Source organism: Pongo abelii, chromosome 4 (assembly GCF_028885655.2).
Source record: "Pongo abelii isolate AG06213 chromosome 4, NHGRI_mPonAbe1-v2.0_pri, whole genome shotgun sequence".
NCBI classification, from domain to species: Eukaryota; Metazoa; Chordata; class Mammalia; order Primates; family Hominidae; genus Pongo; species Pongo abelii.
The window spans coordinates 101,498,647-101,523,630 of NC_071989.2; the positions used below are offsets into that span (position 1 = coordinate 101,498,647).

General features: G+C 38.4%; 1 protein-coding gene across 22 annotated transcripts in view; it reads right to left on the bottom strand.

Annotated features, from left to right (window-relative positions):
• ARB2A (ARB2 cotranscriptional regulator A) overlaps window positions 1-24,984 on the bottom strand; it is a 540,355-nt gene that overhangs the window by 139,392 nt on the left and 375,979 nt on the right. For 14 of the 22 annotated variants that reach the window (XM_063724455.1, XM_054556475.2, XM_054556473.2 and 11 more), the window contains one exon: window positions 8-43. The exons of 7 other annotated variants lie outside the window; for them this stretch is intronic. In XM_063724455.1, the coding sequence (XP_063580525.1) occupies window positions 8-43 (36 nt within the window). Of the gene's footprint in view, window positions 1-7; window positions 44-5,269; window positions 14,241-24,984 lie in introns of those variants that run through there. One more of the 22 variants, XM_063724459.1, reaches the window with a different exon arrangement.

Here is a 24,984-nt window from a genome sequence, read left to right on the forward strand (position 1 = left end):
TACTTACATGCTATTTTTTTCAAAATCACGAAGCAATCAGTATCTGCCAAACAGAATGAAAGTTGGATCACAAAGAAGGATAAAGAAGAGAAAGCAATATATATACTAAGGTCCACATATTGAAAACAGCCATTTTCTTTTCTTTTTTTTTTGAGACAGAGTCTCGCTCTGTCACCCAGGCTGGAGTGCAGTGGTGTGATCTTGGCTCACTGCAATCTCCGCCTCACAGGTCCAAGCAATTCCCCTGCCTCAGCCTCCTGAGTAGCTGGGATTACAGGCGCCTGCCACCACGCCTGGCTAATTTTTTGTATTTTTAGTAGAGACTGGGTTTCACCGTATTCGCCAGGATGGTCTCGATCTCCAGACCTTGTGATCTGCCTGCCTTGGCCTCCCAAAGTGTTGGGATTTCAGGCATGAGCCATTGCGCCTGGTTAACAGCCCATTTTCATAAGAGAAGAACAGGAAAAAGGTTCATTAGTGGTTTAAAAACAATAGTTGAATGAAAATATTTTTAATGAGTTAAAAAACATGAGTTCAAATAGATGTAAGCAAAGCTTTATTATATTTAAACTGAGTTAAAACACAGTGGCTAAAAACATTTACTAAATTAAAAAGTAACATTGGCCAGGCACGGTGGCTCACACCTGTAATCCCAGCACTTCGGGAGGCCAAGGTGGGTGGATCCCGAAGTCAGGAGTTCAAGACCAGCCTGACCAACATGGTGAAACTCCGTCTCTACTAAAAATACAAAAATCAGCCAGGCATGGTGGCACAGACCTGTAATCCCAGCTACTCAGGAGGCTGAGGCAGGAGAATCGCTTGAACCCGGGAGGCGGAGGTTGCAGTGTGCCGAGATCGCGCCACTGCCCTCCAGCCTGGGCGACAGAGTGAGACTCAGTCTCAAAAAAAAAAAAAAAAAAAAAAAAAGTAAGGCTATATATTAACTTGATGGGTTTTAAAATTTACTTGGATGCCCTCACTTAAGGCTTTCTTTGTACTTGGTCAGATCTCATCTACCAATGTGCATATCTCCCAGTTTATGCGCATGTACTGCCGAAAAGAAAAGCCCACATTCTTAAGGGAAGTCTTGCCATTTCCTCAAAAGTATATTCAACGTCCTATGGAAATGGGGTTAGCAGGGAAAGGAAGCAGGAGCATATTTAGTTGGAACAGGAATAGAGATCAGAGGAAGGCAGTTGATGGGAATGCCCAAGACAACTGGTGCTGTTTGTGCTGGGGCATTTGAAAGGCTAATCCATCACCTTCAACAAAAATCACTCTTAGTAAGTGATTAGATTACAATGTAAGAATCAGGCCAGTCTTATCCATGGGGAATTACAGAGTAAGGATGAGAAACACATGGTTCCAGTCCCCAATGTATTTATAATCTAAATGAGGGAGAAGAGAAACTGTCAGTAGAGCAGGACAACTATACTCATCCAAAGGGAAGTTAAGAAGTTTTCTATTATTATGATCTTTGGAATCAAGGGTGGTTTTCTGAAAGAGTTGTTTTAAGCAGCAATGCTTAAAAATAAAAAGTATCAGGATTTTTATTATTAGGTTCTCCTTAAGAATTCCCTATTCTAAGGAGACATAACTAACTGCCATGATCCACAAATGATAAGAAGCAGGAAACAGTGAACGCAGAGTTAAGAATCAACATCCTTGTAGGGTTTGGTTCAAGTTTCATAGTTTTTAGAAGTCTTGCCCTATATTCTGGACCACAGTGATGTCCCTCCCCTCTGAACTTATTGCGATTTCCACTCACATACATTTGCTGCCTTAAACAGCTGGAGTTTTATGTCTTAGTTCTCCAGCTAAGAGATATGGAACCACCTAAATTCATATTATAGACATACCATTTATTTTGTACCTATGTGCCAAATAACATGCTAATGCACAACCTAGTCACAGTGCTCTGAGTATAGTAAGTCCATGAAAACATCTGGATGTGAGAGTGATCTGCCTTTTATGTCATTCTGTTGGTCAGTTATTTCACTGAATAGGAAGGTGATCCTTGCTTCATCATTCCTCCAAATGCATCCCTCCCAAAAGCTTCTCATACTCGAGACAGAGGAGGACATGGCTTTGCTCAAGAGTCTATAAGAAGCTCTACTTCTCTGTAGCAGAGTCTCCGAAAAAAAAAAAAAAATCTTTTTGACTGCAATAAAGCAACAGAGCCGACCAGAAGATCTAAGAATGATATCCAAGTCAGAGAGAGAGGGCAGGGCAGACTAGATGGTGCTGATCTTTATTGTCTCCCCACTCTGCAGATGTCCTAGTAAGTTAGCACTGACCAGGCATTGTGGTGTAAAGGCATTGCCACTAAGATGGGCAGATGTAGGACCTCAAGAATCATATTAGTTAAGGAGCAAGACAAAAGGCTAAGGCAGAAGACAAGATGCAGAGACTAGATACTGGGAACACCCTCTCTGGATCCAGGGAGTAAAGTCAGTAACCCAGGAAAACTCTGGCAGCTGAGTACTTTAAGGAACGATGCCTCCTACCTCACAGTGAAAGAGTTAACATCACACATTACAACAATTTAGTTCACTGGAAACTACCTGAAAATACACTGAAATGATTAACTGTCAATCCTTTGTGTGGAACTTTACTAAACTGTATAAAGCAAAGTGAGCCATCAAAGATAAGTTAGGCAATTAAGAAAAACTAATAAAGTACACACAATAAGAACATTTATGTTGTAATAACATAGAAAAAGAGCTAATCAAATCAAGGTAGTTACTAAATAGGATAATTTATTGCTTTTTAAGATAATTTTCATAATAGATAATAGTACTATTCTTTATAGGAGATAACAGAGGACAAGAACATGGGTGAAAGAAGAGCCATTTGTAAATAAGAGTAATACAAGATGCTTTTACTCTTGTATGTGGAGAAATGCTATAATGTAGTAGTGTTGCTAACATAATTTCTTTGATTTCTTTAATTTCAGATTAAGATTATGAAGGACTTTTTAAAAACATTACTTCTTTTTGCTGCTGTTCTTTTTTGTATATTAAAAATGGCTGCTTTGTAATGCTGTAATGATGTAATTGCTGCTTTGAAACAAATGCTCATGACACAAATATGACACAACCACCACATAGTCAGAGAACAAAAAGAGACACAGAGTACACAGAGAAAAGGCCCTCCATTTTATTTTGCAAATCTGAGATATTCATGAGCTATGAACTTCCTATGCTATAAAATAAAATGATATTAAGTACAAAAACCCTGCAGCCTGCACCAGAAGCCTTAAGGAATTTTAAATATCTGTAAAGGCAGGAAGAGCAGTTGAGCTGAGTGGGGCTGAGTTGAAAGGCACTATGATGATGAGTCAGGTATATTCATAGATAGTCAGAGATAGATAAAGTTTAAAGGCTCTTGTTATGCCAAGCATGATTTAAACAAACTTTTTAGCTGAGTTTGCCCTTGTTACAGAAGAAAAGCTTTAAGGATGTTCTTGCATTGATTACTCTAGTCAGGGTGCAGTCACTATGTTCTACATTCAAATTATCACTCTGCTTCCATTTTAGAGCAGGAGATGCACAACTGGTTTAACGAAAAATTTTTCATTGCACTGCACAATAAAATATACTGACAAAAATGACAGCTTATGACCAAGGAAACTAGTAATCATGATGTGATATGGGCTCAGAGAAGTAAATGAGAAGTAGAAAAGAATTTCTGTTTACAGCAGATAACTCTTTTAAGTGTTGTGAGAATTATTATTTTTTTTTTAAAGAGATTCCAAATTAATTGACTTTGATGCTATTACCATCACAAGTTTGAGGCCTCTGAGAATTTCCTTGGAATCTCTTTAGGAAACTCTGAACTCAAACAAGCAAAACAGAGTCACACTGATGCTTTTTTTCTGAAAAATGAACTCTTATTTTAACTAGCATTAAATGCAGCAATGACCATGGAAAATTCAAGAGGTAGTACCAGACAAAAAATTCTAAGCAAAATTTACCTAAATATATAGATTAAAAACTTCTTTCAGCATTTTAAACCTGACAAATATTCAGACAGCATTCAGTCAGCTTATCAAACTGAATCCTCTTCCAGTCACCTCACTATAATCCCAAAGGTCTTAAAGGGAACAAACTAGGTTGTCAGCCTCTCTTTGAGCAAAATACTCATGCCCAAATCAAAATTTATCTGCTTCTAGTCCATTCCTCAAGCTCCCAGCAGCCTGCTCATCATTCTATGTGTGTGCAGAAAACATCAGGCAGATGAAGGGTTCATCTTCTGAAAGCCTCAGAACTCTTGGCAGTAATTATATCAAACCAACTGTGCGTGGAAAACTGAAAGCAAGATTTCTATTATGATGATTTACTTAATGTAAATTTCATTATTTTTTGAATATTCACCTATACAATCACATGGCTCAAGAGTTACAAAAGTGTATACAGTGAAAATGCACAGTATTTATTTTTAATTCTTATTTTGTTGCCAATCATGGCATTGTTGGCAAGTGCTAATCTAGTCAATGTCCAGTTAGAATTTTACATTTTGCTTACACAGAATTTTCTGTAATAATTTAAATTCAAGCAAGACATTGGTCTTTTCTGATTGACAGACATGTAGATGAAACATAAGGAAGAAGCCAAGGAATTTAAATAAGTTTCTCTTAAGGATATATTCTAGGGCAGGTGTCATTTTGAAAGGAAGACAATGTATTAAAGAACTGATAGGCTTTCAGGGGTTGAAGGAGAGTATGGAAGAGTATAATATTAGCAGGAAGAAGAATAAAAGGAAAAGGTTAGCATGAAATTTAAGTAGAAGACTTAGGAGAATGAAGAAATAGGGTAGAATATTGAAGAATAGTAAAATAAGGAGTTTAAATACTGTACTGCTGTATAATATCAGGAGGCTCTGAGGATAAACCTATGATAAGGTATGACTAGAATTAGAACTTAGACATTTTGAAAATACAAAGACAGAGGCAAGAAAGAAATGACAAAGTTTTTAAATTCTCAAATATTGAAAAGCAATGAACAGTTTCCCTAAAACTATAATACTTGACTTGCTGGACAAAATAATTATTAATAACAACTACAGAAAGTCCTTGCTTTGGATGATGAGGGACTATAAAAATGACCATACAAGCTGAAACCATGCAAAGTGATCATAATAATCAAAAGGATAAATTGCGATTTTTCTATGACCTTTAAAATTTTGTTAAAATATTAAAAAGCCTCTATTGTCGGCTAAAAATAAAAAAGAAAAAATAATAAAACTGATTTTATTTAGTACACTGTAATTTAAACATTAGAAACACTGAGAATTAAAGTGCTTTATTTCTATGTAAAAAAACTTATTTAAAGTAGATTGATCAGTACTTGCCTTCTTTTCATCATATCACTTATGGTATGGTTTAACCATATCTTTTCTATGCCTGGGCAAAATGTCATAATCTTAAGTTTCAATCAGCTTTCAACATTTTATCCTTTGCACTTTCAATGTTGTGAAATAGCTCTGAGAGTTCATTTAACATGAGAGTTTTTTTTGTCTTGCTTTTTTGTTTGCCAGTGTCACTTTCTCTGGGATATCTTCATCTTTTTTGTCATAAACACTTTCGATTTCATTTCCAGTGTTTCATTTCTTTACTGCACTGTCATGTGTGTTGGTCAAGTCTCTCTTTTGATCATCCATTCTTGTAAAATGGGAGACAATGCCATCTGTACATGAACTGAAAACAGTTATGAAGTGACCAATCAGTGACAGAGTTTGAAAAAAGTGATGTGATTGGCCATTGATCATGGTGTGCATCTGTTATTCACATAGAGATCTGTGGACTGAAGGGCTAGTGGCAAAGTTTGTTCTTAATGCATTTACAGGTAATATATTGTGGTAACTGAACTTTGAATCTTGTTTTCTGGGGAATTGATGTTATTTAAACTATGGTAACAAAAATTTGTGTATATCAAAACTCTGCAAAGTGAAGAATTATGAAGTTCTTACTATATGCCAGGTACTGTTTTAAGAATATAAATTATTTCACTTAATTCTCAATATAACCCAATGAGATGATACTAGTCTTACCCCATTTTACAGACAGTGTGATTGTGAATATTTATCTGGCCATTAACTGTCCACATATTTGGGAGAATACAAATTTCCCATAGTAATGATAAATCCAAAGATCTTCCTGGTAAATGCTGACATATTACTATTAAAGAGTTTGAAGTGACAAGTAACATATACTTGTTTGTAATATCTAGAGTAAAAAGTCAGATTTTCATGAAGTATGGAAGGAAGGTGGATACTTTCAGAAGATGCACTAACTCTTCAATAACATTAGAGTATCATTAAAAAAAAAGGGTGTTGGTGAACTAAGAGTTACTCTTGGATTCTAAAAGAGCTCAGAAGCCCTTTATTTCCCCTACTCCCAACCCCACCACCCATTTCAATTCTCACTAGGAGCAGAGAATCTTTGCAATAAACACAAGACTTCTTTCTAGGAGACTGTGAGCTCCTTGAGGGCAGAAGTCATGCCTAATACTCTTTATACTCCTGGAGCCTAGATTGGTGCCTAATACATTAGGTGTTCAATACATTTTTGTGTAATTCAAGAATAAATATTTACAGTTAGTTTCTTGCCTCAAGAGAATCAAGAATAACTCAAATTAGGGGTAAGACATGAAATCGGGCTCTAATTTTTGGGGGATGAATTGAAGATGATTAACTAATTGGTAAAATAATTAAATTTGAATTATCTAAAAATTCAAGTCTTGCTACTTATGCTGATTTTTACGTGCTTGATATTGTTTTTGAAGAAAAGCAAAAACAAATAACTGAGAGATTACTCCTTCATAAGAAAAATATGGCAAAAATCTAAACTACAGTGATTATGGAAGACTATACTTGTCACTGTAATATTCAAACTGAGTACCTCTAATTTAACATACAGCAGCTTTCCTACATATTGGTTATATTTAATCACTTATATTTGTGGCCTTAAATTAACAATGTCTTATTTTATTTTTGAGATGGGGTCTCATTCTGTTGCCCAGATTGGAGTGCAGCAGCACACTCATGGGTGACTGCAGCCTCAACCTCCCAGGCTCAAGTGACCTGCCCATCTGAGCCTCCCAAGTAGCTGAGACCACAGGCATGCTCCACCAGGCCCAGCTAATTTATTTTTATTTTTATTTTTTTGTAGAGACGGGGTCTCACTATGTTGCCCACACTGGTCTCAAATTCCTGGGCTCAAGCTATCCCCACCTTGCCTCCCAAAGTGCTATGATAACAGGCATGAGCCATCATACACAGCCAACAATGTCTTATTTTAAATTTAATCACCTTCCTTCTGGAAACTGAGATGGAGAAGTTTAGCTAGTATTTCATATAAATTAATATTGACAGAAGACTAAATTTCTTTGAAGAGAATTTTAAAAAAGTAAATAAAAGTAAAAAATCTGAAAATGTTTACATTACTTTCTTAAAACTTCTGAAACATTAGCTAATAACAAAAGAATCTTCATGCCAATTTTGATTTTAGATTATCAATAACTTTTAACTTAGGGTCTCCTTAAAAAGTCTCATTTGTAGAAATCATTGCTACAAAAAGCTTAAGGTAGGGTGTATGTTTTTTTGCCCCAACTTTTTTTTTTTGCCCCAACTTTTTTAACAAGTCACTTCTATAGCACTTTAGAAATTAAGAAATTATATAATACAACTGAATTCTGTCAAGGATTGTGGCAGGCAGTTATGCAAAACATCTATAAACTAGCTGGTATAAGATGTTTTCATTTATTGGTACAATATATTGAATAGTTAGGGTCAGATATATATGGCTGAAGGGGATATTAACAGACACTATGGACAGAAATGATAGCACAAGGTCTCAAAGAATATTTAGACATCAAATATCAGTTAAATTAATTTTTACACCTACAAACTGAAGTCATTAATCCAAACAAATTATCTCTTAAAATTTATCATTAAATAGAAATATTTTCCTTTGGAAAAAGACTATATTTTAAGAAACATGAAAAAGTAAAAACTGAAAAAAAATTATACTCCTGCTTTTAAAGTGCTGATAATCAACTCTGAACATCTTGAGATTTTATAAATAAAGAATATTTGGCCTATGTATAGTGCCTAAGTTCACTTTGAAAGTTCATTTTAGTACCAAAGAATATGCATTTTAGATGTTCTAAATCACCTCTAGAAAGCAATGCAGTTTTCTTTGAAGATGTATGTTTTGGGAATATTTTGGCCAGCAGACAGATTTATTACTGGTGACTTGCTGTCAGTCTGTCTATGACAAGACAGAGCAGGCTGAGAGGGTTTACTTGGGGGCACACAGAATGTGTAGGCGAGAGCAGACAGTGAGCTTGTGGCTTGAGAGAGACCCAGAGCCCACGTCAAAGGGAAGTGAAGGGCAAGTGAGCCCAGGCACACCACAGTCAGGCAGGGGAAGACAGAAACATTTGGGCTGGGGGGATGTGATTCCAAGGGCTGGAAGGACAGGGTCTTCAGGTCGGGGAAACTGGAAGCCACAAAGACGTGGCATAGAGGCTAAGCCAGATGAGAAAGAGACCCAGAGTCAATAAACAGACATAGAGAGACCCATCAAGGGCAGTGTACCAGACAGAGATAACAGAGGGCAAGCGAAGTAAAGACAGCCATAGGAAGGGAGATCAAGACTTAACATATGATAAAAGGGATGAAAATGTCTGTCTTAGGTACCACTGGTCCCTGACTTATTTTTTCCAACAATTACGGACAGAGCATTAAAAGCCATGAAGCTATTCCTATGGGGGCAGTAAAAGGAATAGTGTTTCCATATTAACTCAAAACTTATAATTTTAAGTACAAATACAAATTCTTATTATTCAGTTATTTATCTAAAAGCATTCCAAAAATAATTAGTTAAAAAATTTTTTTATCTTTAAAGAGAAGAGTTAGCTCAGGAAAGGAGAATTGCCACCTTTACTGCCAAATTCTTCGAAGGATTTTTCACAAATTGGTTCAGAAAACTGTAAAAAACATGGTGGCTATTTTTAATTTTTTTTTAAGTGAGATTTTTGGAGTGAGACTACTTATAGTCACTGGAATTATTGGAAAACTGAAAAAGTCAAAATCACAGGATAATATTGGACCTGATGAAATATATATACTCAGGGCAAATGATTATATATACTAGTGATCTATATAAATGAAGATTTTATATTTAGATAGGTTATCTTAAATGATTCTTTAATTAATAACTTTCTGAGAGTTCCTGATTCCAACTATTTATTATGAATGATAAACTGAAAACACAGAGCTCCTGGTGGTCAACTTTTACAATACTTATCCCTTACATTAACTAATAATTATAAGGTAGCATACAACAATGAATAGAGGAACTGATGACTAAAAGCTACAAGGTTAACTCTACAGTAATAAAAACTGTCTGAAAAGTGTTATTTAGTTCATGAAAACATCACTTAAAGGATTAGAATATCTTCTGACTGCAAAGAGGAATGCTATACTTCTTGACTAGTATACATACTCAAAAGTAGTACAGTATCATATATGCTAATATGCCTTGAATTTTAAGATATGTTTACAAGGCAAAGTATAGATTTTCAATTACCTGATTAATTTGAGCTGTGTCTAAAAACATATTAGACAACTCAACTTGTCTACACATTCTGAGTGGCACCATATTCCAGAGGCAATTACTGTTGATTTTTCATTGCTGTCTTTAGAAGGAAGTGATTATTCACTAACAAAGAAGAGATATAACTCCTTAATGTCATTTCCTCAAGAGGTATTTTCAGCAATAAAGTGAAGTGACTATTTAGCAAATATTCAGTAAGTTCAGTCAGTGTAAACAGTCAACCTGGACCATTTAAGCAAATAAAAATTAGGGTTACATTAGCAGGTTGTCTACAATTCAAATTCACCTCATAATTGCTAACTTTCCATTTCACATTCTGATGAGAAAACGGGGCTTAGTAGTTAGGTACATATGATCAATGGTCTTCTTCTTTACTTCCAAATCCAAGAAAGGCCCATCTAAATAGAGAAACTTCTGAAGTTTAATTCTTAACCCAGAAGACATCTACTATGCTTGGTTATTTTCCTTTTCCTTTCTTCTTTTTAAAATACATTTACTGTATTCTGTTATCTTTCTAATTTTGAAGGCCTAGATTTATATCAAGTGTTCTAGGGAAGTGGAAATAACAGAAATGCCTGTCTGAGCTATAGTAGGGGCAAGGAATAATGTGATGGTTATAAGTTCTGGGAGAAAATATGCTGACAGGTATCAGGAGTTTAGACAACATAATTTTAGTGAATCTAGGTTCAGGTCTTTCCTCAATAGCATGCAGAAAAATGACACTTTAAGGTAGAGCCTTCCATCCTGTGTGCCTGGTACAAAGTGGCCAAAGGCATGTCAAGATCCCCTCACAATTCAGGTCAGACAGGAGGGATGTAGGGTAGCAAAACTCTGTTCATCTACCGCTGGATATAAGTAACCTTGTCTGTGATGCCTAGAGCACTGTACAAATAGTATACTTTCCTATAGCCACTTTAGGAATAGTGGAATAATAATAATTTGCCGGTAACTCTGCTTTATGGTTACTGTAAATCTTAAAGGACTGGTAAAACAAGTCTCAAAATTCATAATCTCTCTTCTAGTCTTCCCTTCCTGCTTTATATTTTCTTCTATATGGAGCTTACATTCCAGTAGGAGAGACAGACAATAAACTTCTGACATCCTATATACTTTTCTTACTTATCTTGATTACTGTTAGTCTCCCTTACTAGAATGTAAGCTCTGTGTAGGACCTTCATCTATTGCAATTCACTGCTGTATCCCTGGTACCCACAGCAATGTCTTGTACACAATGACAACTCACTGAATTAATGCATGAAGACTGAATGGGCATACTTAAAGGCACTTAGGGAGCACATTTGGAGGGGGCTGAAAGTACGTAAGCCTTAGCAGCAGCACTTCTCCAAACACAGCCCCAGGTAGAACCAATCTAGCAAAGAGTGTCCTGTCAGTCATGCGCCAGCCAAAGCAAGCTGTGCCAACTTGTAAGAAGTCAGAAGATATCAATGCTGTATAAGCTTGTCTGTTTTCAAACATTTATATTTTCCTTTCCTCTCACCCTGACAGAATGCCCCCTCATATACAGTCAAAAATTAAATTGACTATTTTGGGGGAGCAGCACATCACAGAAGATCATTTCTAATTTTACCTGCTACCCCAATGTCTCTTTCAGCTTTATTGCTTCCATATTTCTATGTCCTATGAATATTTTTCCTTCAACTATTAATTTTCCTTTTAATTTCTTCACTATATTTTCTATCATCTTTCTGTGGCACTGATTTCTGTATAATATTTTGTGACCCTTATCAATGGCCCAGAGAACATAGGAAAGCCTAAATAAATAAGTTATTTGTTCTGTATAAATAGAAATAGAAACAGGAAAATGAGAGTATTTCTGCAAATGCCTTTTCAGTCCTATAGAATTAGAATAATCAATAATAGTTTTAAATTATAGCCTTAAATTCTAAAATGCCTAATGGGAGTATATAGTACCATGTGGAATTTTTCAGTGTCTTCCTTCCGATGAACTCAAAATGCCCCTCCAGAAAATATACAAATTGTCCTCATATTTATACAAGATAAGTGAGGCAGATATTTGCTGTTGCCACTTTATAATAAATAATTAAAATATGGACTATAAAATGAATATAGATCCTATTAACTGATTACACCATTCTCTGAATAACAGTGTCCTTAACTGGCCAATTTTACAAGTAGAAAACACTATAAATAGAGTGAGAATTGGTCTTTAGAGGAGGTAAGATCATCATGGCTGATGGGAGGCAGGACTGGATTGCAGCTCCGGATACAGCAGCATGCAGAGGCTTGCATTGTGAATTCTAGCTCTAGATTGACTGCAAGAACAAACCAGCAATCCTGAGGGGATGCAGATATAAGCGGACTGCTCCTGCAGGACCTGGGAGACAGCCCAAATACTGAGTGCCCCAACTGCGGAAGTAGGAAAGGCAGAGCCTCCACTCCCAAACACACACCCCCACTGGAGAAACTAAAGGTCTGTTTGCTGGAGAAGTTTCCAGCCTTACCTGGAGCTGGGTGAATCTGGAGAGCCGAGTGAAATACAGGGGTAGAGGAAGCAGCAGAAACGCCCTGGGGGCTTGCTGGGTCCCCTAGCAGGCCATTTCTGCCTGGCACCACAGGGATCCATCTGGAGGGCAGCCAGAGGAGCAGGGGATAAAATTCCACAGGGAGAAGGAAATCTCTAGCTGAACTTTGTAACAATTTGAACAGGGCGACAAGCCTTGCCAGAACTCGGGGGAGGGTGCAAATCCGGTGTGCAGACTCCACAGGCGAGAACCAAGCCCTTTTTCTTTTGCAGCTGGGAGGCGAGTAGCCTGGGGCAAGTTTTCAAACATGTCTTGCCCTCCGCCTGGACACAGACTCAGGGCTGTTATGGGGGGGCATGGTGGGAGTGAGACCAGCCCTTCAGTATGTGTGGGAGCTGGGCGAGGCCTGTGACTGCCAGCTTTCCCCCACTTCCCTGACAACCTGCATGACTCTGCAGAGGCAGCCATAATCCCTCTAGGTACACAACTCCAGTGACCTGGGAATCTCACTCCCATACCCCACAGCAGCTACAGCAAGACCTGCCCAAGGAGAGTCTGAGCTCAGACATGCCTAACCCTGCCCCCATATGATGGTCCTTCCCTAACCACCTTGGTAGCTGAAGGCAAAGGTCATATAGTCTTGGGTGTTGTAGGGCCCTGCCCACCGCTGGTCCCTCTGGATACTACTACAGCTGATGTTCTCTGGAAAGTGCCACTGCCTGGCAGGAGGCCAACCAGCACAAAAATAAAGCATTAAACCGCCAAACTAAGAACCCTCACAGAGTCCCCTGCACACCACAACCACCTCCACTGGAACAGGCGTTGGTATCCACGGCTGAGAATCCAACAGAAGCTCACATCACAGGACTCTGTGCAGACAACCCCTAGTACCAGCCCAGAACGGGGTAGACTCGCTGGGTAGTTATACCCAGCAGAGAGACAACAATCACTGCAGTTGGGCTAACAGGAAACCACATCCATAAGAAAAGGGGGAGAGTACTACATCAAGGGAACACACCGTGGGACAAAAGAATCTAAATGACAGCCTTCAGCCCTAGACCTTTCCTTGGACAGAGCCTACCCAAATGGGAAGGAACCAGAAAACCAACTCTGGTAATATGACAAAACAAGGCTCGTCAACACCCCCCCAAAAAATCACACTAGTTCACCAGCAATGGATCCAAACCAAGAAGAAATCCCTGATTTACCTGAAAAAGAATTCAGGAGGTTAGTTATTAAGCTAATCAGGGAGGCACCAGAGAAAGGTGAAGTCCAATGCAAGGAAATCCAAAAAATGATACAAGAAGTGAAGGGAGAAATATTCAGAAAATAGATAGCTTAAAGAAAGGACAATCAAAAATTCAGGAAACTTTGGGACACACTTTGAGAAATGTGAAATGCTCTGGAAAGTCTCAGCGATAGAATTGAACAAGTAGAAGAAAGAAATTCAGAGCTTAAAGACAAGGTCTTCTAATTAACCCAATCTAACAAAGACAAAGAAAAAAGAACAAGAAAATATGAACAAAGCCTCCAAGAAGTCTGGGATTACGTTAAATGACCAAGCCTGAGAATAATTGGTGTTCCTGAGGAAGAAGAGAATTCTAAAAGCTTGGAAAACATATTTGGGGGAATAATCCAGGAAAACTTACCCAGCCTTGTGAGAGACCTAGACATCCAAATACAAGGTGCACAAAGAACACCTGGGAAATTCATCAAAAAAAAAGATCTTCGCCTAGGCACATTGTCCTCAGGTTATCCAAAGTTAAGATGAAGGAAAGAATCTTAAGAGCTGTAAGACAGAAGCACCAGGTAACCTATAAAGAAAAACCTATCAGATTAACAGCAGATTTCTCAGCAGAAACCCTACAAGCCAGAAGGGATCGGGGGCACTATCTTCAGTCTCCTCAAACAAAACAATTATCAGCCAAGAATTTTATATCCAGTGAAACTAAGCATCACATACAAAAGATACAGTCTTTTTCAGACAAATGCTGAGAGAATTTGCCATTACCAAGCTACCACTACAGGAACTGCTAAAAGGAGCTCTAAATCTTGAAAGAAATCCTGGAAACACTTCAAAACAGAACTTCTTTGAAGCTTAAATCACACAGGACCTAAAAAACAAAAATACAAGTTAAAAAGCAAAATCAAAAAAACAAAAAAACCAATGTACACAAGCAACAAAGAGCAGGAGGAATGAAATGGTATCACACATTTCAATACTAACATTGGAAGTAAATGACCTAAATGCTCCACTTAAAAAATACAGAACCTCAGAATGGATAAGAACTCACCAACCATCTGCTGCCTTCTGGAGACCCACCTAACACATAAGCACTCATATAAACTTAAGTAAAGGGGTAGAAAACAGCATTTCATGCAAATGGACACCAAAAGCAAGCAGAGGTAGCTATTCTTACATCAGACAAAACAAACTTTAAAGCAACAGCAGTTAAAAGAGACAAAGAGGGACATTATATAATGGTAAAAGGCCTTGTCCAACAGGAAAATATCACAATCCTAAACATACATGCATCTAACACTGGAGCTCCCAAATTTATAAAACAATTACTAATAGACCTAAGAAATGAGATAGACAGCAATACAAAAATAGTAGGGAACTTCAATACTCCATTGACAGCACTAGACAGGTCATCACAACAGAAAGTCACCAAAGAAACAATGGATTTAAACTATACCTTGGAACAAATGGACTTATCAGATATATACAGAACATTTCATCCAACAACCGCAGAATACACATTCTATTCAACAGCGCATGGAACTTTCTCTAAGATAGACCATATGATAGGCCATAAAACGAGCCTCAATAAATTTAAGAAAGAAATTATATCAAGCAATCTCTCAGACCACAGTGGAATGAAACTGAAAATCAACTCCAAAAGGAACCTTCAAAACCATGCAAATACATGGAAATTAAATAACCTGTTCCCGAATGAACATTGGGTCAAAAACAAAATCAAGATGGAAATTAAAAAATTCTTCAAACTGAATGACAATAATGACACAACTTAACCAAAATCTCTGGGATACAGCAAAGGCAGTGCTAGGAGGAAAGTTTATAGCCCTAAACACCTACCTCAAAAAGACTGAAAGAGTAAAAACTGACATTCTAAGGTCATACCTCAAGGAACTAGAGAAATAAGAACAAACCAAACCCAACCCCAGCAGAAAAAAGGAAATAACCAAGATCAGGGCAGAACTAAATGAAACTGAAACAAAGGAAAACAATACAAAAAATAAATGAAATAAAAAGCTGATCGTTTGAAAAGATAAATAAAATTGACAGACCATTGGCAAGATTAACCAAGAAAAGAAGAAAGAAAATCCAAATAACCTAACTAAGAAACAAAACAGGAGACATTACAATTGACACCACTGAAATACAAAAGATTATTCAAGGCTACTACAAACACCTTTATGCACATAAACTAGGAAACCTAGAAGAGATAGAAAAATTTCTGGAAAAATACAACCCTCCTAGCTTAAATCAGGAAGAATTAGATACCCTGAACAGACCAATAACAAGCAGCGGGATTGAAATGGTAATAAAAAATTACCAATAAAGAAAGTCCAGGACCAGACAGATTCACAGCAGAACTCTACCAGACATTCAAAGAAGAATTTGTACCAATCCTTTTGACACTATTCCATAAGATAGAGAAAGAAGGAACCTCCCTAATTCATTCTGTGAAGCCAGCATCACCCCAATACCAAAACCAGGAAAAGGACATAACCAAAAAAGAAAACTACAGACCAATATTCTTGACGAACATAGATGCTAAAATCTTTAACAAAATACTAGCTAACCAATCCAACAACATATCAAAAAGAGAATCCACCATGATCACATGGGTTTCATGCCAGGAATGCAGGGATGGTTTAACATATGCAAGTCAATAAATGTGATACACCACATAAACAGAATTAAAAACAAAAATCACACGATCATCTCAATAGATGCAGAAATAGCATTCGACAAAATCCAGCATCACTTTATGATTAAAACTCTCAGCAAAATTGGCATACAAGGGACCTACCTAAAAGCCATCTATGACAAACCCACAGCCAACATAATACTGAATGGAGAAAAGTGGAAAGCATTCCCTCAGAGAACTGGAACAAGACAAGGACGTCCACTCTCATGACTCCTCTTCAATATAGTACTGGAAGTCGCAGCCAGAGCAATCAGACAAGAGAAAGAAATAAAGGACATCTGAATCGGTAAAGAGGAAGTCAAACTGTCACTGTTTGCTAACAATGAGTGTTTACCTTGAAAACCCTAAAGAGTTCTCCAGAAAGCTCCTAGAACTGATGAAAGAATTCAGCAAAGTTTCTGGATAAAAGATTAATGTACACAAATCGGTAGCTCTTCTATACACCAACAGCGACCAAGCAGAGAATCAAATCAAGAACTCAACCCCTTTTACAATAGCTGCAAAAAACAAAACAAAACAAAACAAAACAACTAGGAATATACCTAACCAAGGAGTCAGAAGACCTCTACAAGAAAAACTTTAAAACACCACTGAAAGAAATCATATATGACAGAAACCAATGAAAACACATCCCATGCTCACGGATGGGTAGAATCAATATTGTGAAAGTTGACCATACTGCCAAAAGCAATCTACAAATTCAAAGCAATTTCCATCAAAATACCACCATCGTTCTTCACAGAATTAGAAAAAACAATTCTAAAATTCATATGGAACCAAAAAAGAGCCTGCGTAGCCAAAGCGAGACTAAGCAAAAAGAACAAATCTGGAGGAATCACCCTACCTGATTTCAAACTATACTATAAGGTTACAGTCACCAAAACAGTGTGGTACTAGTATAAAAATAGGCACATAGATCAACGGAACAGAATAGAGAACCCAGAAATAAATTCAAATACTTACAGCCAACTGATCTTTGACAAGCAAACAAAAACATAAAGTGAGGAAAGGACATCCTTTTCAACAAATGGTGCTGGGATAATTGGCTAGCCACATGTAGAAGAATGAAACTGGATCCTCATCTCTCACCTTATATGAAAATCAACTTAAGATGGATTAAGGACTTAAACTTAAGACCTGATACTGTAAAAATTCTAGAAGATAACATTGGAAAACCCCTTCTAGACATTGGCTTAGACAGGGATTTCATGACCAAGAACCCAAAAGCAAATGCAATAAAAACAAAGATAGATAGCTGGGACTCAATTAAACTAAAGAGTTTTTGTATGGCAAAAGGAACAGTCAGCAGAGTAAACAGACAACCCACAGAGTGGGATAAAATCTTCACAATCTATACATCTGACAAAGGACTAATATCTAGAATCTACAGTAAACACAAACAAATCAGTAAGGAAAAAACAATCCCGGGAGGTAAAGCCAAGATGGCTCAATAGGAACAGCTCCAGTCTACAGCTCCCAGCGTGAGCGACACAGAAGACGGGTGATTTCTGCATTTCCAACTGAGGTACCGGGTTCAGCTCACTGGGGAGTGTCAGAAAGTGGGTGCAGGACAGTGGGTGCAGCGCACTGAGCGTGAGCCAAAGCAGGGTGAGGTATCGCCTCACACGGGAAGTGCAAGGGGTCAGGGAATTCCCTTTCCTAGTCAAAGAAAGAGGTGACAGACGGCACCTGCAAAATCGGGTCACTCCCACCCTAATACTGCACTTTTGCAATGATCTCAGCAAACGGCACACCAGGAGATTATATCCCACGCCTGGCTCGGAGGGTCCTATGCCCATGGAGCCTCACTCATTGCTAGCACAGCAGTCTGAGATCAAACTGCAAGGCAGAAGCGAGGCTAGGGGAGGGGCACCCGCCATTGCCTAGGATTGAGTAGGTAAACAAAGCAGCCAAGAAGCTCGAACTAGGTGGAGCCCACCTCAGCTCAAGGAGGCTGGCCTGCCTCTGTAGACTCCACCTCTGGGGGCAGGGCATTGCTAAACAAAAGGCAGCAGAATCCTCTGCAGACTTAAATGTCCCTGTCTGACAGCTTTGAAGAGAGTAGTGGTTCTCCAGCACACAGCTGGAGATCTGAGAACTGACAGACTGCCTCCTCAAGTGGGTCCCTGACCCCCGAGTAGCCTAACTAGGAGGCACCCCCAAGTAGGGGCAGACTGACACCTCACACGGCCAGGTACTCCTCTGAGACAAAACTTCCAGAGGAACGATCAGGCAGCAACATTTGCCATTCACCAATATCCGCTGTTCTGCAGCCTCCGCTGCTGATACCCAGGCAGGGTCTGGAGTGGACCTCCAGCAAACTCCAACAGACCTGCAGCTGAGAGTCCTGACTGTTAGAAGGAAAACAAACAGAAAGGACATCCACACCAAAACCCCATCTGTACATCACCATCATCAAAGAACAAAGGTAGATAAAACCACAAAGATGGGGAAAAAACAGAGCAGAAAAACTTGAAACTCTAAAAATCAGAGTGCCTCTCCTCCTCCAAAGGAACGCAGCTCCTCACCAGCAACGGAACAAAGCTGGACGGAGAATGACTTTGATGAGTTGAGAGAAGGCTTCAGACGATCAAACTACTCTTGAGCTAAACGAGTAGGTTCGAATCCATGGCAAAGAAGTTAAAAACCTTGAAAAAAAATTAGACGAATGGCTAACTAGAATAACCAATGCAGAGAAGTCCTTAAAGGACCTGATGGAGCTGAAAACCAAGGCAGGAGAACTATCTGACAAATGCACAAGCCTCAGTAGTCAATTCGATCAACTGGAAGAAAGGGTATCAGTGATGGAAGATCAAATGAATGAAATGAAGCGAGAAGAGAAGTTTAGAGAAAAAAGAATAAAAAGAAATGAACAAAGCCTCCAAGAAATACGGGACTATGTGAAAAGACCAAATCTACGTCTGATTGGTGTACCTGAAAGTGATAGGGAGAATGGAATAAAGTTGGAAAACACTCTGCAGGATATTATCCAGGAGAAATTCCCCAATCTAGCAAGGCAGGCCAAGATTCAAATTCAGGAAATACAGAGAACGCCACAAAGATACTTCTTGAGAAGAGCAACTCCAAGACACACAACTGTCAGATTCACCGAAGTTGAAATGAAGGAAAAAATGTTAAGGGCAGCCACAGAGAAAGGTCAGGTTACCCACAAAGGGAAGCCCATCAGACTAACAGCTGATCTCTCGGCAGAAACTCTACAAGCCAGAAGAGAGTGGGGGGCAATATTCAACATTCTTAAAGAAAAGAATTTCCAACCCAGAATTTCATATTCAGCCAAACTAAGCTTCATAAGTGAAGGAGAAATAAAATCCTTTACACACAAGCAAATGCTGAGTGATTTTGTCACCACCAGGCCTGCCCTAAAAGAGCTCCTGAAGGAAGCACTAAACATGGAAAGGAACAACCGGTACCAGCCACTGCAAAAACATGCCAAATTGTAAAGACCATCGAGGCTAGGAAGAAACTGCATCAACTAACGAGCAAAATAACCAGCTAACATCATAACGACAGGATCAAATTCACACATAACAATATTAACCTTAAATGTAAATGGGCTGAATGCTCCAATTAAAAGACACAGACTGGCAAATTGGATAAAGACTCAAGACCCATCAGTGTGCTATATTCAGGAAACCCAACTTATGTGCAGAGACACACATAGGCTCAAAATAAAGGGATGGAGGAAGATCTACCAAGCAAATGGAAAACAAAAAAAAGGCAGGGGTTGCAATCCTAGTCTCTGATAAAACAGACTTTAAACCAACAAAGATCAGAAGAGACAAACAAGGCCATTACATAATGGTAAAGGGATCAATTCAACAAGAAGAGCTAACTATTCTAAATATATATGCACCCAATACAGGAGCACCCAGATTCACAAAGCAAGTCCTTAGAGACCTACAAAGAGACTTAGACTCCCACACAATAATAATGGGAGACTTTAACACCCCACTGTCAACATTAGACAGATCAACGAGACAGAAAGTTAACATGGATATCCAGGAATTGAACTCAGCTCTGCAACAAGCGGACCTAATAGACATCTACAGAACTCTCCACCCCAAATCAACAGAATATACGTTCTTCTCAGCACCACACCGCACTTATTCCAAAATTGACCACATAGTTGGAAGTAAAGCACTCCTCAGAAAATGTAAAAGAACAGAAATTATAACAAACTGTCTCTCAGACCACAGTGCAATCAAACTAGAACTCAGAATTAAGAAACTCACTGAAAACCACTCAACTACATGGAAACTGAACAACCTGCTCCTGAATGACTACTGGGTAAATAAAGAAATGAAGGCAGAAATAAAGACGTTCTTTGAAACCAACGAGAACCAAGACACAACATACCAGAATCTCTGGGACACATTCAAAGCAGTGTGTAGAGGGAAATTTATAGCACTAAATGCCCACAAGAGAAAGCAGGAAAGATTGACACCCTAACATCACAATTAAAAGAACTAGAGAAGCAAGAGCAAACACATTCAAAAACTAGCAGAAGGCAAGAAATAACTAAGATCAGAGCAGAACTGAAGGAAATAGAGACACAAAAAAACCCTTCAAAAAATCAATGAATACAGGAGCTGGTTTTTTAAAAGGCTCAACAAAATTGATAAACCACCAGCAAGACTAATACAAAAGAAAAGAGAGAAGAATCAAATAGATGCAATAAAAAATGATAAAGGGGATATCACCACCGATCCCACAGAAATACAAACTACCATCAGAGAATACTATAAACACCTCTATGCAAATAAACTAGAAAATCTAGAAGAAATGGATAAATTCCTCGACACATACACCCTCCGAAGAATAAACCAGGAAGAAGTTGAATCTCTGAATAGACCAATAACAGACTCTGAAATTGAGGCAATAATTAATAGCTTACCAACCAAAAAAAGTCCTGGACCAGATGGATTCACAGCCGAATTCTACCAGAGGTACAAGGAGGAGATGGTACCATTCCTTCTGAAACTATTCCAATCAATAGAAAAAGAGGGAATCCTCCCTAACTTATTTTATGAGGCCAGCATCATCCTGATACCAAAGCTTGGTAGAGACACAACAAAAAAAGAGAATTTTAGACCAATATCCCTGATGAACATTGATGCAAAAATCCTCAATAAAATACTGGCAAACTGAATCCAGCAGCACATCAAAAAGCTTATCAACCATGATCAAGTGGGCTTCATCCCTGGGATGCAAGGCTGGTTCAACATACACAAATAAATAAACATAATCCAGCACATACACAGAACCAACAACAAAAACCATATGATCATCTCAATAGATGCAGAAAAGGCCTTTGACAAAACTCAACAACCCTTCATGCTAAAAACTCTCAATAAATTAGGTATTGATGGGATGTATCTTAAAATAAGAAGAGCTATCTATGACAAACCCACAGCCAATATCATACTGAATGGGCAAAAACTGGAAGCATTCCCTTGGAAAACTGGCAGAAGACAGGGATGCCCTTTCTCACCACTCCTATTCAACATAGTGTTGGAAGTTCTGGCCAGGGCAATCAGGCCGAAGAAGGAAATAAAGGGTATTCAATTAGGAAAAGAGGAAGTCAAATTGTACCTGTTTGCAGATGACATGATTGTCTATCTAGAAAACCCCATCGTCTCAGCCCCAAATCTCCTTAAGCTGATAGGGAACTTCAGCAAAGTCTCAGGATACAAGATCAATGTGCAAAAATCACAAGCATTCTTATACACCAATAACAGACAAACAGAGAGCCAAATCATGAGTGAACTCCCATTCACAATTGCTTCAAAGAGAATAAAATACCTAGGAATCCAACTTGCAAGGGATGTGAAGGACCTCTTCAAGGAGAACTACAAACCACTGCTCAAGGAAATAAAAGAGGATACAAACAAATGGAAGAACATTCCATGCTCATGGGTAGGAAGAATCATGCTCATGGGTAGGAAGTAACATTCATAAAATGAAATTATTATGACCAATACATACTTTTTTTGTAATGGGAAGCAAATCTAGTTATAAAGGAAAAACTACAGTATTAAATAAGTGTGTATGTTTATAGGCAATTTCACTGCTATCACTGTGAAACTTTTAGTCAAAAGATCAAAGCATATTATAACAAGAAAAAAACTTTATAATTTAGCAAGCTGGAAAAAAAACTTCATTAAATTGAATATACAGCCTGAAGATCCATTACTAATTTGTGGTCAGTGCACATGTGGAAATCTTCAAATAATATTAACATTTTAAATTACATATAACAGAAATTATTGATCAGAGAAATTCAGGCGTTTCAAAGGTACTTCATCAACCTTTGGTTGTTTCTATTTGAATTTCCTGCCATCACCTCAATCAATTAATGTTGAACAATTAATCTTGTTCAACATTTTTTATGGATTCTGACGGAAAGCATTGAGTCAGGCTGAAGAAGTGGTAAGTTTTTATAAGTAGGTATAGGAAATGCTGGGGATGCTGGTCCTAACTCTCTTCTTAAGTGATGCAACCTAATGTTGATGCCAGCTTCTAAAGGAAGAACCTTTTCGCTAGCACAGGCCCAGAAAGCAATTCATTCTTTTTTAAAATTATGGAGAACAAGATGGTCATGATGAGCTCTTGTTCACTGCTATGTCTCCAGCTTCCAGAACACTGCCTGGAACACAGTAAATGTCAATAAATACTTTAGTGATAAATGGATATGTGCTGGGGAATGTATGTACAATTTCCTTCTGATTTAGGCCAAATTTGTTAGAACAAAATCCCACAGGGAATGAAAAGTTACACTTAGTAGCAAGTTCTGTCTTAAGGAAAAAAATGGTCAGAGGAGAGCTGAATAATAAAGGTGACTTAGTATAAGACCAAGTATGATAAAGAAATTTAATATCTTCTTTCTGATAAATTATACAGCAAAGCCTAATCAGTTAGTAGGGGAGCAAGGGTAGGAACAAATTGTCTTCAATGAGCATTTTAGTGCATCTTTAGAAACAGATGCTCTTAAACCCGAAGGTATCAGGGCTAAGATGAGCCTTACAAGGCTTTAGTCTCAATAAAAGGTTTAAGGTTGTTTCTACTCAGGCTGTGCAACCACCTGAGTTGAAGTTTAAGCCTGTTGCATTAATTATCTACTGCTGTGGAACAAATAACCTCAAAATTTGGCAGCTTAAAACAATATACATTTATCATCTCACAGTTTTTGTGGGTCAGAAATCTGAACACAGCTGAATGATATTAGCTCAGGGTTTCTCACAAGACTACAATCAAGATGTTGGCTGGGGTTGCAGTCATCTCAAAGAGCTCAACTGGGGGAGAATCTTCTTCCAAGGTCAGAGGACAAGAGGGAGCCTGAGGTCTGCCATCATTCACTGCTCTTACCACGTTCCCCATTATCCTTAAGCAGCAGGCTTGACAGAATGCTGGAATGACCTTTTGAAGACTCAGCTGTGACTGCTAGGTGACAATACCTTGTGTGGTTGGACAATATCCTCCAAATATGGACTTTTCTCTAAATCAGCATTTAATATATGTTGCTATTTGTGCCAATTCTGGGAATAAAGGCATAGATATGGGACTGCCTTCTTTTCCCTCTAACTTTAGTGATCCACTAGTAGAGCTCTTGCTTCCCATGCCCATTACTTCAGACTCTGCTGGTCTAAAGGTCTTAGTTGCAAACAGGAGATATGTTTCCATTAGGTGACATAATAATAATTCCTTTGAACTGGCAGTTGAGACTGCAGTCTTGCCACTTTGGTCTCCTTATGCCACTGAATCAACAGGACATGGATGTACTGGATGGGAGCACTATACTGGATGGGTGATAAATCCTGATTTCCAAAGGAAAACGTAGTTGCTACTACACAATAGGTAATAAGTAATATCTCTGCAATGCAGGAAATGCTCCAGAGTACCTGTAAGTAGTTTCTGTAACTAAAGTCAATAGCATACTATGATCACCTAATTCAGGCAGGACTGCTAATGGCCCAAACTCTTCGAGAATGAAAGTGTGGATCATTTCACCAGGCAAAGAGTCTTGACCAACTATAGTGCTTGCTGAGAACAAAGCACACCTCATTTTATTGCGCTTCAGTTTACTGCACTTCACAGATACCGATTTTTTTTTTTTAACCAATTCAAGTTTTCTGGCAACACTGCATCAAGCAAGTCCATAGGAGCCATTTTTCCAACAGCATGTGCTCACTTCGTGTCTCCCTGTGCTAATAAACTTTTCCAGGATTACCATATGTTATGGTAATCTGTGATTAGAGATGGGGTCTTGTTCTGTCTTCTAAGTTGGGGTACAGTAGTACAATCATAGCTCACTGGCTCACCATAGCTTTGAACTCTTAGGCCCATGTGATCCTCTTGCCTCAGCCTCCTGAATAGCTGGGACTGTAGGTGTGCACCACCATACTTGGCTAATATTTAAAAATTTTTTTTGGAGAGACAGACAAGGTCTTGCTTTGTAGCCTGGGCTGGTATCAAACTCCTGGCTCTGAACAATCCTCTTACCTTGGCCTCCTAAAGTACTGGGATTATAGATATGAGCCACCACACTCGGCCTTGATCAGTCATCTTGAATGTTACTACTGTAATTGTTTTGAGATGCCACAAACTGCACCCATAGAAGACGGTGAACTTAATTGATAAAGGTGTTCTGACTGCACCACCAACTGAGCAGTGTTCCTGTCTCTATCCCTCTCCTGGGGCCTCCCTGTTCCTTGAAACACAACAATATTGAAATGAGGCCAATGAATAACTCTCCAATGGCCTTTAAGAATTCAGGTGAAAGGAAGAGTTGCATATCTCTCACTTTAAATCAAAAGCTAAAAATGATTCCGCTTAGGATGACATGCATGTCAAAAGCCAAGATGGGCTGAAATTTAGGCCT